We start from the raw sequence: 18,861 nt of genomic DNA, 5'->3' as shown, positions 1-18,861 counted from the left end.
TTTGCCAGTTACTGAGAAATGAGATTTTGTAAAGTGACATATTGAGATGAAACACCCGGTATATATGTGTGTGAATGTGTCTGTTATGCATGTACTGTAACCAAAACAACCATCCGAGAATGAACAAAAATAATTTTATATTAAAAAAATAAAAATAAAAACACTATTGAGTATAATAGTGAATTTGCAAATTCAGATCATTTTCGCTGCAATTGGCTCAAAAAGGTCAAATTAAATGGGGAAAAAAATAAAAAGAGCAACTGGCAATAAAATAGGATCATGTATCACACTTTTGATCATGAAAATATCGTTTTGATTCTTGTTTCTACATTTAAAAGAGAAAAAAAAATGTTTGTTTCAATTACTAACAAATAATTACAGCTATAATTAACCATTTTTGGGGTGTGACAGTTAACAGTGAAAACATTTTCTCTGTTGTTGAATTTATTTTTTTTAAAGTTTTTATAGATGACTGTAATGTTTTGCAGTTTCTATAATGTCTAGACGGTGGTTGCATCACTGGTTTCGCAAGTCGTCTAGGTAGGTGGTGCAGTTATATGTAAATTTTAAACTAACATCCATGTTGAGCTGAGTGTGATAACAGAAAAGCAATAAACAAATATGACCAGTGAAAGGAGTTCATAACCACATTCGGCAGCAATACTGAAGATGACAAAGTAATACATGCTAGATGATTGTATGTTTGAATAAAATGACCTTGACCAACAGATTTCTTTATCAAACCAATTAAGTAATGTTGAAATGGTAATTAAATACTTTAAGGTAATGATAACGGTATAACACATCTGTCTTCTTTTTTTTTTACAGTCCGAGATAAAAAAGATCTTCCTTTGGACTCTGTTGACCACAAAGACCCGGATGGATCCTTTGATTACCAGTAAGTGTGACTTAAACACAACCTGCTGTAGTTTGTCATCAGCTCAGATTCAGGAATGGATTCTCCTCAAGAAAGCAAGCTGATCGAAAACATCTCATTTCATTTGCCCCGATTTAGTATTAGAAATTGTGAGGCACTTTTGTGTTGTGTTGTTAACTTCGCACCTACTCTATAGTACTATGTTCTCTTTTCACAATTTGGGGACTGCATTGTCTCCCCATGCAGTCGAGCAAGGTACCTTGGCCAAAGATGACCAGCAATTGCAAAAACAAGTTGTGTTAAAGTTAAAAGCCATAACAAAAACAGCATAAGCCTACAGAAAGAAAAAAAAATGCAGGAAAACAGACTATGTTAAAAGCCAGCCATTTTCACTGAAGCAACCCCCTTCACTCCCGGCTGTTTTATTGGATTTTGACTGATTGATTGAAGTTTAGAGTCTCTTCTTTAATCAGGAAAAAAAAAGTATATTTTTATCTGTTTCCATTTTGCAGCAATTAGCATTAGAATATTGCTAAAAGTTTCATCATTATTCACAAACCTGTTGAAAACACTGGGAAGAAGAGCTTGCTGCAACATGGCCCTGGTTGATCTCTTATACTCTACTGCCACCGGCTGGCCGTTTTTTTGTAATAACTACCATTGCTTTAAGCGACCTTTTCAGGTCAGAAGCTGCATCAATGTATAAATACGCTTTTGGGACCATGGCAATATTTAAAATAGAGCCTTTTTATACGTTTTCGGGAGCAAATGAGTTAAGTATGGTAATTTGCAAAATAAATAAATAACTACTGTAATAAAAATACGTAAAATACTAAATAACATAAGGACTGCAATACACGGCCTATTCACGTATCTGTATTAAATAAAACAGAAGAAAATATGAGAAAATGAATCAATGAGACCAAATGTGTTTTCATGCGGTAGTATGCTGTATCATGTGTCTTTTGTTCCTTTCAGGTTCCGCTGATTGCCGAGTCATCATTCTTCTAAAAGAACAATGACTAATGCCTTGTTTCCCTACAGTTGGACTAAAACTGTTTTGTGTTGCATGCTAACTATATTTACCTTGCCTTACCGTTTTGGAATTACTTACTCTCCTAGCTAAAATAATCCTTAAAAAGACATCAATGTAAACTTTTTTTTTACATTTCAGTTATTGTCTTTTTTTTTTTTAATGTATAATATTACTTATTTAAATTAATGACACAGGAAATTTATACAGCATTTACCATCACCTGATGGGTTGTTGGTGTTTGCTGGTTTGGTGCTATGGGAAATCTTCATGTATGGTAAAAACTAATAAGTGTCACATTCAGACCCAAAAACTCTCTGTGGTCAGACTCATGGACTAATCTCGAGCCCCATGTGTTTGTCAAGAGCCCCTCTGCCCTCCATTTAAGCTAACTCTTCACTCCTCTCTTGCCCTCAACTTGCCTCGCTCATTCGCTGAAATGACTCATCTGTGCCTGACAGGAACCAAAACAAGAACAGGTACTTTGGTTATGCCAAGGCATCGATCTATCCTGGCAATGTGCATGTCCAGGATTTGTGATGAGGATATCAGAATTTAGGGTGAATAAGATTTGACAGCCTGTTTTAACGAAAGCATTGATTGCCTCATGGTCAAGGTCAATCTGGAAAAGCTTGTTGTGGCTTTGCCGTTTTGAGCAAGTGAAAGTCAACCAATCAATAAAAGCTACGACAAAGCTTTCATCACCACTCAAATAGACACAAACACACAATTTCAAATCTTGCCTCTAAAAAAATTTTTTAGGCCACTTCTCTAAACACGATTGTCTTCAGTTTAAGTCAATGGTAATTTATATTTAGATCTAATTAACTCATTCACTCCCAGCCATTTTGACTGAAGCAACCCACTTCGCTCCCGGCTGTTTTACTGGATTTTGACTGATTTTGCAAGGCCCACAGAGTATTGTGTTCTATTGCTATAAAAACATGGAACCTACCAAAAGAAAGATTAGAGTCTCTTCTTTCATCAGGAAAAAAATCTGTTTCTGTTTTGCAGTAATTAGCATTAGAATAAAAGTCACTTTTCATCTTTAGGCACTAACTACACTTCCCAAGTTCATACACTGTACATGGGCTAGCTAGGCTTGAAATGAGTTAGTGGTCTGTCAGAGATAATTGACATCATTGTGTTTCTTGTCAAGGAATCTCTTCTACCTTTTAGAGATTGGTTGCTATTTAAAAAGCATGCAAACTGACACCTACACAAAGTGCTGCAGATAAATCACTTTGGATCAGAGGGCGTGCCAGATGACAATATTTGACATCCTCAAGGAATTTATGATGAAGGAGTTTCCACATAAGGCAGCATTGCAGAGCATGTCCTGAGCACGTCTCCCGCACAGTCAAAGATTCTGAGTTTGAATCTTGGCCAGACCTCTGTGCGGAGCTTGCATGGTCTCCCCATACATGCATGGGTTGCCGCCGGGTCCTCTGGTTCCTGCTTACGTTCCAAAATCATGCATGTCAAATTAATAATATAATAATAATAATAATAATAATTACTGTGAGTGTGAATTTTGTATTTATTTATTTATTTATTTATTTTTGGGGGGGGGGGGTGTAGTATTGTATATGCACATTGTGAATGACTGGCCACCAGCCAGGATGTTTCTTCCTTCCCACCCAAAGTCACTTGAAGGAATAGCTCTATAATCATACACAGAATACATTTAAAATACAAATGATAAATACAAATACGAAAATCATCTCTAAATCCCAGAAAAAGAAACTGACTCAAGAGGGGATGTGTAATGCTCTCGGTGGCCTCTAGGGGCACCATGCCTGTTTAATTAAACAAACAGCAAATCAATCGTTAAAATGAAGACGCTACACTTACACATTTTTGATTTGTTGGATTAGATGTATTAATTAATTATTGATTAATAATTCATTCAAACACACACACACACACACACACAATTCAGACTGCACTTTGTGCTGAAAGGAAAATGTTTATTACTATTCCTACTAACATACAGATTCAATGCAGTCTCAACTAGAGCTATTTCAAAAAAGGAAATGCAAATAAGAAAAACATGCAACATCAACTAGAATAAGAGATGAGAAGTGTAAAGTGTAAACAACAAATGAGGATACTAAGGGAAATTGTGGAAGTATAGCCTAGACCCCAAACTTTCTGTGCGTTTGGTAATTTGCACAAAAAAAAACTGTGCTTTTACTGTCTCACTTGCTTCACAAGGATGAAGAGGAGTGATGAAGATTGCTTCTTAAAAACAAAACAAAACAAAAAAACAGCAAACATGGTGGAGAAAATTTGAAAATGGAAAACCCAAAGAAAATGGAAAAACGAAAGGGAAAAGATAAGAAAAAGTTTGGCAAAGAAGTGGGTCGGGTTCCTTAAGGGTAGGGTACTCAGATGCAAAGCGGCGGATTGAATGCACTTCATGCTAGCGTCCTCAGCTTTGATTTGAGTGCTTTCCACACTGGGCGCGCGCTGGTTGAGAATCACTGGGGTGACAAAATCAGCAAAAATGGAAGAAAGAAAAAAAACTGTCGCTGTTGGTGGAAAACCCCATCAAAAAGACTCAATTGAAAGTTGTGAGCGACACGTAAAAGAAGCAGTCGCACCGTCCAAAGGCACAGTTGCACACAGTCAATTCTGTGGAGGAAATTTGACTATTTAGAGTTGGACCAATTTTAGAGTAGGCTAAGATTTACACTTGAAAGAGAGTAAAATAAAGAATTGACAAAAATAAAAGTCACTCAACTCACAACCTTCAGCTTGGGAGACCGCCACACTGCCACCTAAGATATGCCCCTCCTACTGTTTGCTTATCTCCAAGTTCCAAGTGTAAATATTACTCTAAAACTGAGTTTTGTCCCACTCTAATTAGAGTCAAATTGACTCTACAGAATTTACTGTGCAGCATTAAGGAACTTGGGCCAGGAGAAAAGAAAGTCACAGTGTCGGCAGTTTGGTGGGAAAAAAAGGACCAAGAATGACCAAAAGGGTTGCAACATATTCAGAAACAAAAGAAGCCCCGTGGTGGGGACAGGAATCCCCTCTATAATGCCAAGGGGAAAATATGTTAATTCATGCACCCACCCATCGTTCCGTGTTGCAACGAGATTTATTTGTCTTAAATTTGTTAATACATGTAGCGCCGCTAATGCGGCTAGCGGTGCTAATGCTAATACGGCTTGATTACTTTCGAAAGGCGTAGATGACCGGGCAATTTGATGCTGACCGTGCCTGATATTTGCAGTGCTGATCATTTTATAATAAACCAGGCTGACTCAACTGTCCTAATTTAGCTGGAAAAATCACTACTGTGGTTCTGACGTCACCCCGTTTCATAGACCAACATATGTGGGGAGAATTTCTAGAGAGGAAAATAGTGTGCTACAGCACCGTTTAAGTTTAGAAATTAAAGTAAAAAAAAAAGTTGATTATCTAAAAATGAAAACCAGTTAGACTTGGTCGCTCACTTTTCAGCCCTGGCTGATCTCTTATACTCTGCTGCCACCTGCTGGCCTTTTTTTGTTATAACTACCATTGCTTTAAGCGACCTCTTCATGTCAGAAGCTGTTTCAAAGCCTTCTGTATGCTCTAGCATAAAAAAACAGCAACATTTCAAAAACAACAACGTATGAATACGTTTTGGGGAGTGAAGGACAGACTATTAAAAAACGTATTTATACATTTTGGGGTTTGAATGAATTATGAACTGTATAATAGATTTCCCTAGTCTGGCCCCATTGCTCAGACGTACTAAACTCTTCCTGACATCACGGAATAACACCTCGCTTTCCTTTGACTTGCAGCAGCGATGAGGACAACAAGCCTCTTCAAGGTAGCCAAACGTCACTGGAGGGCAACGTGAAGGAGAGCGACGACAGCCTGGTGGACTACGGCGAAGGCGGCGACGGGCAGTTTAACGAGGACGGCTCTTTCATCGGCCAGTACACGGTGAAGAAGGACAAGGATGAGACGGAAGGCAATGAAAGCTCAGAGGCCACCTCGCCAGTCAATGCCATCTACTCGCTGGCATAGTGCTGCGCAGCGCCACTTTTGAGACTCACTTGCACGGCCTGCTTTGGAGCGTTGTTGACACACAGATGAAGACTCGATATGAATATATGAAAAGAACCGGGCCTGTATGATGACTGTGTAGGTTCTCCTCTGCAGGTAAAGTGACAGAATACTGGAGAGGGTCATGCCTTTGTTTTCAATTTCCAGAATTTGGAAATTGTTCCCGTGGAGAAGAAATTTGGTCAAAGTGCTCATTTTGCTTTGTGCTCAGCCTGCCCTTTACCCACACAGACTTCAGTGTGCCTTCGGGGTAGCTTTCAGCGTTTAAAGGCATGGAAAAGCGCTCTGTATCCCTTTCCCATCACTTGATCAACATTTTCAGTCTTTCTCTCTTGGTTCTCTCCTAGCTTCAACAACATATCAGCCTACTATAACCATCAAATTCACCAGGATGCTAGCAGATATGTTTATCATATTGATATATACACAAAGAAAGATTTTCATTTTTCCTCAGCTGGTAGATGTCTCATTGAATCTTAATGAATGCTGTACACAGTCCTGGCACATGATTTTGTGCCCTGTACATCTATGCACTACGCCATTCCATACTGCTTAATACACATCATCTTTTTTTAATACCGCTTGCAGGGTATAGCACATGCTTATAATCACTTTGCCTTTTCCACTGTGGTAGAAATGCTTTTCTGACCTCAAATCCAATCTTGTAGTGCATATGTCCAATATGGTCACCACCAAAAAAGCCATATCTGCTATTAGCAGCTCTGACAGTGTATGTTGCTAATGTATCCCATTTGTACAAACACAACTTCTTTTGGAGCATGGTCGTAGTTTAATGAAAGAAAATTTGGAAGGCATCAAAAAGTTACTTTTGCTCGAGGAACAGCAGTGGACAGATTTTATTCTTTCGTTAGCATGCTGACTGATGCTGTCACAATTGTTTACTGAAGTATTGTAAAGCATACATCATCAGAAGTGGGTAGAGTAGCCCAAAAATTTTACTCAAGTGAAAGTAGCGTTACTTCAAAAATAATATTACTCAAGTAAAAGTAAAAAGTCACTCAAGTACAAATAGAAAAGTATTCGCTGAAAAGTACTTAGTAACTGCTTGAAGTTTGATTTATTTTTAAAAACAATGTTATGAGACAGACAACAAAGAAATGATGTGCAAATGCTGGCATCTTCAAATGGTAAAAATAATTTAAAATTTTTTTTCGTTCGCCCAAGCATGCACAATCCATTCACAAATTGTGGCGCAACTCACTCGGCGCTGCCTCTCAGTCTAACCACCATAGGTGGCAGTTTCTTCAAGCGAAAGCACCAAGACATCATCTTTCAGTTGACTCTTTCGGGTTCTCATCATGCCTGCCAGTCTTTAACCAGGGCCGCATTTCCTATAAGCAATGTGTCCGCGGTAATACTCCCACAGAGTCAGTCAAGTGCAGAGGTGACAAATCCTTTTCCACAAAGTAAAAACCCTGCCACAGTTTGGTGTTAGCCCCTTGTGCTAGCTAGCTAGCTCCCTAGCGGGTGAACGAGCACCCGAGGAGCTAGCTAGGGAGCTCGCTAGCTAGCACAAGGGGCTAAAACCAAACTGTGGCAGGGTTTTTCCTTTCCGGACCAGAATTTGCCACCTCTGGTCAAGTGGAGCGCTTACGTGAAAATACGGTAAAGCTAATGTATGAATGGGGCGGCGGGTAACGACTCTCGCGTAGACCAATATAGCGGTGTAAGAATAGCATTTCTGCTTCACAAATCTACTCAAGTAAAAGAAAAAAAGTATTGTGTGGTAAAACTACTCTTAGAAGTATTTTTTTCTTCCAAAAAGTTACTCAAGTAAATGTAACGGAGTAAATGTAACTCGTTACTACCCACCTGTATCATGATATTCCCCATTTTTTTTACTCACACTTTATTTAGCAATTTTTTTATACAGACACTGCAACATCTATTTAACATAATCTCATAATCACACGTGATAATGGAGTAAATAGATATTATATACTATAGCCTACTTTCGTAAAAATATTTTCTTATTGGTGACAGCAGAAAGGTTCCCCATTTGTTTTTAGCTAAGATCAATAATGATTATAAGTCCTGTACACGTGCAGTTTCATTATAAGGGCACGAATGCAGCGTGAGAATCTGAGTTGAAGTTGTGTTCAGAATTTTGCCTTCAATCTTTGTGTTTCGTTTCAAGCAACAAAGTCCGCTCCAATTCATTAGTTTGCTACAACTTTACCCCTGATATGAAAATGGTGGCCTTCTTAACCTTTGGCAACATTCAAGATTCATTGTACTGTACACTGCAATATTTGCCTAGTAGTATCCTTGCCCGACTTGAATAAGGCATTCTGTTGTTAATTGCTGATCCTTAGCCTGTTGAATCGGTCAAGTGCTGAGTTTGGCCAGACAGCACAATGGAGTAGTAATGATATCACGCACATTTCAAGGCAAGCAGGAGTGGGTTTTTGTTTTGGTTGGGGGGGCTTGGTAGACGGTTGCAAGCAATTTCCAAACACACTATGTGTAGCATTGTGAGTGTACAATAATGGCCATGCTCGATGGGAGAGGAATGGCACTCATCTTTTCTCTAATATGTGCAAAGTTATTATTTTTTAAACAATTCTTTGGCACTTTTGCATCAAATGTCAATCTACAAAATCACCTCTAAGTTTAGTCGGAACCTATGTTTCTTTTACAGAAGTATGAGCTCGTCCCAAGTCCGTGTTTTTATAAATGCAAACAATTTGTAAACAGTTGAAGAAAGCTTAAGATATGCATAGAAATTGTAAAAACATATAGCATGCAAAAACAAACAAACATTCATTTGACTCATCACTTGGAAATCAGAAATGTAACGGTGCTCTTTTTAGAAGGAAATTAAGAGTAAAGTAAGTGAGAATGCACTTTATGCTTGCTATTCCCACTGCTGCTATGTCATGGCGTTTTTCTGACGAGACTTGTTGACTTTCTTCGGCACAATTCAATTTTGCGAAAGCGAGTCGTGCTAAATCCAATAGATTTCAATTTCACTTCAGTTAACAATTGGAGTTGACATTTTATTTTACAGATTTATTTTATATTTCAATTTATTGCTTTATGTGGATACTGTTAATTCAGTAATACTAATAATTAAGTAATCATGTATTTAATATAATTGTTAGACAAATATTTTTGACCAATTTGTTGTTTCACGTGATAGTCGAATGTTTCCAAAATCAGTTATTGTTCATTATGACACACATTAATATCAATGTGTTTGTGTAACATGTTCAATATGTTTTTGTAGCAGCTGGCTTTTTTTGAAACAACTCATGAATTGTGTTGTCATTCATGAGGGAAGGTCATGTTTATCTAGACAGTGTGCTGCTCTTCTTGTACCCATGTTGTATTACTGTTGCTCTTGTTATTCAGATTTATGTCCATCCACAAAGAAAAACATTATTGCTGTTTATTATTTGTTTGGCATATATTATGTACATTTGTATCCAGAAAAAAATACACTCTCTTGTAAATATTTAAATGTTTTCCCCAAATGCTATATCCGACAAACAAATACAAGTCAACTAATTGGTACCTGCAAGGAAAATGCGACAGGCATTTAGTCTCCCGGGCGCCCATGTTATGTAGTTTTGACTAACATTTGCACTCTGGAACAAAAGTCACACCCCACTTTATGTTAACTGTTGCTTTGACGTTAATATACTGTTGCAAATATATCCGTTAATTTATTGATGGTTTTAAGTTAATATTGTGAAAAATGATAATTGTAGTTAAATTCTTTAGATTGTAAATATAATACAAACAGTACTCGAGTCGCTGCTGCACTGTACTGTATTTGTAGCACATATTCATCTTATAGGCCTGGGAAAATATGCATTTTGGAACATTTATTTTCAGTGCTACTGTATGGAGGACCAAAACTGCCAAAATTAAAAAAAATAATAAATAGATGACTAAATAAATGAATGAATAAAAGTGAAAATAAAAACGGACAAAAAAATATAATTTCAAAAATTAAATACAAAAAATATACTTGGAAATAAAAACAACGAAATACATAAATAAAAGTAAGAATACAAAATAAAATTAAAAACGAGATTCAAAAAAATAAAAAGAAATGTCAAAATAAATATATAAATAGAAAAAAATATCAATCAAAAAATAATAACTGCTCTCACATTTATTTATTTCATGCTGTAGATGCTCTGTCAAGTCAAAATGTTATTCAAATGAGGGGGTGGTCCTAAGGACATGTTATTCAAATGAGGGGTTGGTCCTAAGGACCGCCCCCTCATTTGAATAACATTTCGACTTGACAGAGCGTCTGCAGCATGAAATTAGTAAATGTGAGAGCAGAGCGTCTTTATTTCTAGATTGATATTTAATTCCATTCATATATTTATTTTTGGTATTTATTTTTTTATCTTGTTTTTTATTTTTGTATTTATTTTTACTTTTACTTATTCACGGATATATTGTTGTTTTTATTTCCATTTATATATTGTTTTTGTATAGATTTTTTTAAATTATATTTTTATATCCATTTTTATTTTCACTTTTATTGATTTATTTATTGATTTAGTCATTTATTTATTTAGAATTTTGGCAGTTTTGGCCCTCCATACTACCGTAGCCCTTTTCCAACTGCAGAGCCTAAATTCCAGAATCGGAACCTTTAAGAATCTTGTGAGGCGCGTGGAAATTCTTGTAGCGGTTCTGTCTAAGGCCCTAGCAACTGTATGTCATTGAAAAGGTGTCTTCAGAATAATGTTCAAAAAAGGTCTTAAAACATTTTTAAGTGTAAGATGAGTATAGAAAGAAAAAAAAGTGCAGTCAATTTGAACTTGGTCAAATTTAGAATGAATTATTTGATTCCTACACCCCAATCCTATACATAGAACAAATCATGTATTTAAGTTACAGGCAGTTGTTGCTCCTATGATTGAAACTGCAGGGATTCCTCACTGTAAGCAGCTTAACTCAAAATCAATGCTTTCTTTCCACCGCCATAGCTCATAGAAAGGAGATGTTATTATTATCTGGAAATATGGCAAACAAGAGAGAATCATGCATATTTTCTGTTCCTTGTCCTTTTGTTGTGCTCATGTTTTTCAGTGGAAACAATACTCCAGTGTCTCATTTTACTGTCTCCACCTAACTAAACCTTCATGAAAGGGAAAAAAATAATGTCAACGTGCCGTTGTACACTGTGCTTTACTTCATTTCTAAATGCTGCGGAGAATAAAACATTTGCAACTTAATTGTTTATTACGCTCTTTGGCTTTTATACAATTAATTATCATATAGGCATCTTTTTTTTTTAAATTGTTTATCAATTCTTGTTTTGACACGCAACTAACAGCTTTTGTAAGGAACATCTACTCAATAAAAAAAATGTCAAACATGTATTCGCCATGTACGCGTGTATGATGCGATGTTGCAACTTCTGCTAGTGAAGCCCTCTTTGTAGTAAAGCTATATTCTTTTCTCTACCTTCTGACTGCTGGTCTTTTTTTCTTTCAATGGCCTTAAGTAAGGACATAACTGATCCACCTTCTTTTTAAAAGCATTCACAATATAAAATAGCCAATATAGTAGTAATACAGTTATTACATACAGAACCTCAAAATGGTCAGCATGTTACGACCCCTGCTACAATTTCAACAAAGCAGACGTGCAATAGCAGCTTTATGCTCACAGCATGAAATACATCGTTCTTTTTGTTTTGTTCTGTGTGTAGCTTTGGGGAAAAAAAATCGATTCCTCTTCATTTATACTCGCTTTCCCTTCTTTTAAATATGAATTGCATGTTATTTAGTAACATTTTATGATGGGCTTTATACATTAATTTTAGGTGGTTATACTCCATCAATTCATTAAATGTTAAAGTTTTTAGTTGTATAAATATTGGATTAGTGTGGTCTCTGTATCCGCATCCGAAAATGACTCAAAAGTTCAATGCAATGGGTCAGATATGGTGCAATCAATGAATTATAACAATAACAAAGCATTCTTGTTCAATGATTCTTTCATCTTATTTAAAAAGGCTACGGTTTGGGATACCTTCGATTTGACATATTCTATATGTGTTTTCCATATTAAATGTTTGTCAATAATAATAGCTAGAAACTTCATTTCATTAGGCCTTTCTATTTCTATTCCCTGCACAGTGTTGCTACAACATCTATATTTACTATAACGACAGTAGGTTGGCCATATAAAATCTACTACTACTACTAATAATAATAATAAGTTTGTGGTTGTAAGGTGGAAAAATTATGAAAAACGTTCAAGGGGTATGCATACATTTTCAAAGCACTGTAAAAGCAGTGCACTAAGCATGCAATGTGGAATGTAATTGAGCACTATTTTTTTAGATTGATTTTTTTTGGGGGGGGGTGTGATAGCTATCTTTGGTTTCAGCTGAGAAAAAGTCTACTCATATGATTCATTGACGCATTAAAGTCGAAGCAGCACGGTCAGTGACTTTTAATGGCCATATGCAACAAATTAACAATGTCTGACCTTCAAATGTGAACCCATCTTGCGCAATCCAGTTTACAGTAATTGCAATTCAAACATGCAACTGATTGCTAGCCTTAATGCAACATGTTCCTATTGAGATGAGCAAAAAGTCATTTAACTCTAATATAATGTTGCTCCGCCAAAAGGCAAGCTTCAGAGTCAAAAATTATTCCTATCAGTAAAGTGGTTTTGTGTTGAGTAAGTCATATATTGAATTTTTTTTATCTGCTTTCCTAATCAGTTATTATTCTTTTAACCTGTCAGAAAAATCTATCAATCTCGTTGTGGACTATATCTTTCATGTGTGTCTTTATAACATGTCAATTAGCTGGAGTAGCCAATGTGATCCAATCTTTTAAAAAGTCCATTACATGTCTTCCCCTCCCTGACGAGTGTGAGGAAACCTGATTAACAGGACATGAGCTCTTCCCGGTTATAAATCTTTTGTGGCCGCCTTTAGTCATCAGGCTGCCATTTGTTATCTTCATTAATGTATGAAGAAAAATGCAAAGTCTTGCAGAAAAGAACGTCATCGATGTTCATTTCTCATTTGGCATACCAATTGCGTGTGCTGTCCGGGCGGTCCATGACGGGGTTCAAGTATTTCAAAGACTCCATCTCTAAAGACTAAATTATTCATGTTTCTTAAGATCTTTGGTTACAGACTGAAGCGAGAGAATTACTGTATATCTGTTCATATGTCCAGCAGTGTTGGCTGGTCAATAGGGACGCTTGGGCGCCAACCTAATGCACCATGAAAAAGACAAACGTTAAATAAGAAAAATGAAAATAAAATTCTTCTTTTGCTTTTTATTTTGGCTTGTTCCATTAGGGGTCGCCACAGTGTGTCATCCTTTAAAGGTGTATTGTGCAGACTTGCCCAGATGAGTACAAATAGCCCTGACTCTTTTACTTACTTACGTGTTGGCCAGTTTCTAAAAAATAAATAAAAAAATTGCGAAAAATCATAATAATTGTAATTAAAATAATATCAGTATGTAATATTTAAAATAAAATATTTAAAGCATAAATTTCGCCCATATTGAGGGAAATTAAATAAATAAATTCTTCCATGTACGCGGAGTGCCAATGTACTTACCCCCGAAAAAAATCGCGCGCGCATTGGCGTCACACTACCGTCTTTTTATTTAAATACACGAACAACACTCTTATGTTTCAGTTTTATAAACATGCGCTTGTATTTAACGACCTATAGCTAAGCAAAAGAAAAGCAAGTACTTATACTTGCATCGGCAGCAGACTCAAGGTGCGTTCAATGGCCACTCACAAAGTAGGACATCTCAAATTTCCATAGAAAAACTTTTGTGCACCAAACAGCGGTGACGAGTCGTCCTACATCAGCACATTGCACGGGTACGTGGAAACATTCTATTATTTATTTGCCATCACAGACGACTGATGAAAATAAAATAAAAATGCTATAGCGGGTCTGATTATTATTCTCTTTAGTGTTTTGTTCATGCTGTTTTTATTTTTGCTCCTGCCTGACGTCAACAGGTACAGGGGGATACATTATAACAATTGTGCTACATTGTAACGATTCATCTTTTCAAAGCATCGTTGGTCATCTCGAAAAAAGTTGTTTTTATTTTTCCACTGCTTACATAAATGCAATTGCATTAATGCTGATTGCTGGTTCAGCAAATGTATATATGATACAAGTTCCAGACTGAAGAAGGGAGCGGAACGGAGGAGGAAGGGTTGCAAGGAGGCGGTAGTCTGGATAAATGAAGTGCCTGGGGGAGGTGTGGGGGGGGGGGGGGGGGGGGCTGTCAATGTGACATGAGCTAATGGCTCTCTGCTGGCATCTGGCTAATGTGCATACGTCCAGCTCATTTAAGAGTCAGGGAAGAACCCCCCAAGGGAAGCAAAGGGGGTGCGAGGGGTGTTTGGGTGGGGTCAGGCAAACTCATATTGAGATGACAGTGAATTAGCTCTATTTCTTCTCATTCATTTTTTTGCAGCAATGACTCCATATATTGTTAAGTACTGAATAATTTAGGCTTTTTTTTTTTTACTGCCCCCACATGATATTTTACAGTCTGTAAATTACAATAAAACTGGATGAAATAGGAAAAGAACTTAGAAGATGTTTCAAAATGCATGAATAATTATCCTCGGTACTCTAAAGGGGTTGTGTCTACGTATGTAATTGCCGGGGTTGTTCAATAACACGTTTTTTCCAGACCTGTATTCAACTCTTGAGTAGTCATCAAGTACCGATACCATTACCACTTGATACATGAAATTTCCCCTCAAAATACACTAACAGATAATTTTAAAGAAAGACCTCTAAATCCCCTGCGATTGGCTGGCAACCAGTCCAGGGTGTCCGAAGCCAACTGGGATAGGCTCCAGCACCCCCCGCAACCCTTGTGAGGACAAGCGGTTAGGAAAATGGATGGATGGACCTCTATATCCCAATGTAAAAAACATTCTTAAAATTGCATGGAATTAAAGGCATTTTTTAAATTCTTCTGACTTAAAAATTCTAGTTCCTGATTGTAAAACGGACACAAGAGGTCATTGCGAGTACTCCTACCATGGAATAAGGCTGGATATTGGCCCAACACCGATACCTGGTATTGATACTTACCCATCCCTAGTAAAAATGATACCTAAGTTGGGCACAATACATTTTCCCTGCATTAACAGAGGTTGTCTTCAATATCCTAAATGGTCTTTGGTGTATAACAGGTTTAACAAGGAAACGTGTTCAAATATAAACATTACATTTATATATATATATATATATATTTGTTTTTTATTATCACCACACCACATCATTTTCTCAAGCATCTCATTTATGAGTGAGCTGTTTCTTTTAGATTTTAACATTTGGACCACTAAGCTAAGCCTCTTAGCATCTTCTCCACCCTTGTGTGGCGTTCCCCAGTGTCACATGATTAGATGCGCTTCACTGAAGAGACACTTTACCCAAACACTGGGTCCCAAAAGGGAATAGTCATGTGCATGGTCTGTCTAGCTGACACAAGACGGATGTGGTGGAGGGGAACAAGCTCGGCAGGGGGTGGAGCACAACACAAGCACATCTTTTTTTAATTGGCACTTCAGCCTAAGGTGATCTTTATTAATCATTCACATGCTATATTTTGTTATAGTTGCTGTCACTTTTGGTTTACTATGGGATGTCAGGGGAGCGCAGACGACTATGACTATAACTGTTGTGATTTTTATACGTCATTTCCATTTCCTTTTCATTAAGATGCAACTGTTAATGAAAGAATCGGTGGATAGACAGAGGCGAGATGTCCAGCTAAAAAAAAAAATATATGGCATATTTGTATATCTATATATATTGTATACGTATTTATGTATTTACTTTGTGTGTATGTATACATATATATATATATATATATATATATATATATATATATATATATATATATATATATATATATATATATATATATTATAGCTATACGTTTCTAGCTTGTTAAAAAGAACACACAGTAAAAATATATCTATATACTCTATAAAATTTGGGGGTGCTATTGTTCAAAAATGGCCTAAATACGCGTCTGGAATCTGCGACTAAACCAAGGGAAAACAATATCTAAAATTTGTACTCAACATAAAGAGTCTTTGAGCTGTGCTTTGTCTTGTCCCTCATCTAGGAACTATTTATTATGGGTTACCACGCCAAGGACATACGCACTGAAATTAGCTCCTCTGATCATTAGGACACACGAACCTTTTATCGTGATAAGGTAGGGGGGGGGGGGGGGGCATTTTATGGACAGATGAGACTAATTCCTGTATTCCTTTTAATCTTTATCAATGGGATGGAAAGTACACATCAATTTGAGCAATTTGTTTACTGAGTTGAGTTTTGTCAAACAAACGTAGAATTCAATCCGGGGTACCCCAGGGATCGATCTTGGGCCCTTTACTGTTCTTAATTTATATTAATAACTTCCCAATGTCTTGTAGTAATCTTACTCCTCTATTATTTTCTGACAATACCAGTTTATTAGCTGTTGGTGATGGCAGTAAATCTCTTACCGAATGTGAAAACAGAGAACTCTCAGCTACTTTTAATTGGCTTCAGAATAAATTATCTTAAAATGTAAAAAAAAAAAATATATATATATATATGATATGTTGTGGTAAGAACAAACACCGCCTAAAGAAATAGGCAAACATATTGAATTAAAATCTTACGAGTTCCTCATGTAAAATTTTGGGGTATTGTTGTGGACGACTGTCTCAACTGGAAAAACAACGTCATAATAGTAATCACAAGATCAATGAATATTGAGATGATAAGGAGAAGAACCCGGATGGGTTCAAAACACAACTGTGTGCCTTCCAATGGGTTACGTGCTGGACGCTCACGTATTCGTCATTCGTTCTCTTCACCGCTTATCCTCACCAGGATGCTCTTGCAGGCATACTGAAGCCTATCCCAGCTGTCTTTGAGTGAAAGGTGAGTTACACCCTGAACTGGTCACCAACCAGTCCCAGGGCTCTACTACATACATTACATTGTTTTCTAGACATACAGAACAGAACAGGGTTTGATGGGCCGGTCGGCCTGGCCTGCTGAGATCCGACTATATGATGACGTAATCAAAGGTTTTTAGGATGGTGGTTGCTGGTCACCATGTGACAGCTTTGTGACAGACCCGCTGTTATAATGAAGTCAGCATATTCGATAGACTGACTGGAGTGCGTATTAATCAGAGTTAGGTTTCATAGCAGGCCATCTGTATGTGACACACTCTTCAAAGGAAATCAATACACAATGTGTACAAGAGACCAGATGTGGTGTTTTTGGGTGGTCCCCGCCAAACCAACACTGACACACATCACATGTCTTTCTTAAAAGATGTAAATTAATAAATAAATCACTAAGTGAGTAAATGAATAAGTCATTAATTAATTAAAATGACAACTATTTGGTATCTAATTTTTCCCCAGTGAAATATTAAATGACTGGAGCTGTACATTCAAAATAACATCACGCACGCGCGTACAAAACATCATTCAGAGTTTCTCTGCTTCGTTTCCTGTACTTAGTATATGTGCAGGTTTTTGTGTTTTTTGTTGTAAGGGACTCAATAATTTTTTATTTAATTTAATTTTTTTTTTTTTTTACTTCTTCTTACTTTATTTTGAACATGTAAACCGTGCTTAATGATGGCTATGTATGTATGTAAAAAAAACACACACAAAAAAACCCCACAACATACATCCTTGTTCAGACCTGGTGGTTATATGCGTTTTATTGTAATTATTACTAATTAAATCAGTCAAAGGTTTCCCGATTAGCGAGTTAAAAATAATAATAATCTAAAAACATAACATATTGACTTTTACTTTGTAAAAAAAGAACCCCCCGGAAGTGTCATTTTCCTATCGACGTCAACTTGGTGTGAAAATCGACCAGACGGTGATGGAAAGAAAGGAGGGATGCAAAGAAAGGGAAAGCGGGGGTGCGAGAAGGGGAGAGCGGGACAGTAGAATGTGGCTGCACAGAGAACTGCACACTTACATTGTGTTCATCTGAAACACGTTTTTTGGTTGCTTGACGCGGGGATAAACGCCTTCTTCCCCTAGTTAAACTGAGCAGCTCCCATCGCTGCTGCTGCCGCCGCCTTTGGGATACATTGGTGGGCTTCAAGGTAAGTAAATAAACGCCATATTCAGTGCATATGCCGTCATCTTATTGTTAATGCCCAAAGCCCATATTTTACACCAGCGAACCGGTGTAGGCTTTGTTTTTACATTTACACTAGGAGAATGCAATCTGTAATGTGCTGAGTTTGACGCAGTCGCGTCAGAACACGGGCAGAACCACAACATCATTACTTGCTTTTTTTCCTCTTCTCTCTCTCAGCAAAACGCGTTTATCGTCCAATGTGTGTTGCTGAACGCTGTTTCAAACTTAAAAAAAACAAAAACAAAAAAACAGTTAACGCATGCACGCGCACAAATAATGCAGATAACGTTTAGAATTTTTTTAAAATTATTTTTATTATGATTTTGTATTAGTCACTCTAGTGGTGAAATAGTTGGGTAGATTATAACGAACCTGCGTTATTAATGCCCAAACGCATTTGGGGACTAATTATCTTCAGCTTTTAAGTGATTACAACCTGGTTTCAGCAGTTCACTCACCATTCTTGTAATATAACGTTCATTATACTGGTCATTCCATCTAATATGTTAATTACACCTGTCTGCCCTTTGAGTGGTTCATATTACTAATTTATTATATATTACACTTTATTTAAACAACAACGACAACAACAAAAGTTCAACTCTTAGAAAAAAAAATCATATTCTTTCTCAAAACTGCGGTTATGTGTGAACCCCACAAAAAAAATCTTGTTTAAAGTAGGTG

At 36.8% G+C, this 18,861-nt stretch overlaps 2 protein-coding genes across 18 annotated transcripts in view; both read left to right on the top strand.

The window, feature by feature from the left end:
- nfasca (neurofascin homolog (chicken) a) overlaps positions 1 to 11,437 on the top strand; it is a 121,523-nt gene extending 110,086 nt beyond the window's left edge. For 13 of the 17 annotated variants that reach the window (XM_086088060.1, XM_086088063.1, XM_086088071.1 and 10 more), the window contains 2 exons: positions 829 to 898; positions 5,714 to 11,437. In XM_086088060.1, coding sequence (XP_085944186.1) covers positions 829 to 898; positions 5,714 to 5,942 — 299 coding nt within the window. In that variant the 3' untranslated portion in view covers positions 5,943 to 11,437. Of the gene's footprint in view, positions 1 to 488; positions 541 to 828; positions 899 to 1,855; positions 2,390 to 5,713 lie in introns of all 17 variants that reach the window. The other 4 variants (XR_015096387.1, XR_015096385.1, XR_015096384.1 and 1 more) reach the window with 3 other exon arrangements.
- A 6,481-nt stretch (positions 11,438 to 17,918) lies between these two features.
- cntn2 (contactin 2) overlaps positions 17,919 to 18,861 on the top strand; it is a 35,628-nt gene continuing 34,685 nt past the window's right edge. Inside the window, exon 1 of the mRNA XM_086086152.1 lies at positions 17,919 to 18,139. The gene's annotated coding sequence lies outside the window, so the exon portion shown is untranslated. The remainder of the gene's footprint in view (positions 18,140 to 18,861) is intronic.

This window comes from Leptonotus elevatus, chromosome 10, assembly GCF_054856555.1.
Source record: "Leptonotus elevatus isolate MCC_2025b chromosome 10, RoL_Lele_1.0, whole genome shotgun sequence".
Classification (NCBI taxonomy): Eukaryota; Metazoa; Chordata; class Actinopteri; order Syngnathiformes; family Syngnathidae; genus Leptonotus; species Leptonotus elevatus.
The sequence above is the reverse complement of the archived record's forward strand: the minus strand, read 5'-3'. Positions and strand labels throughout refer to the sequence as shown.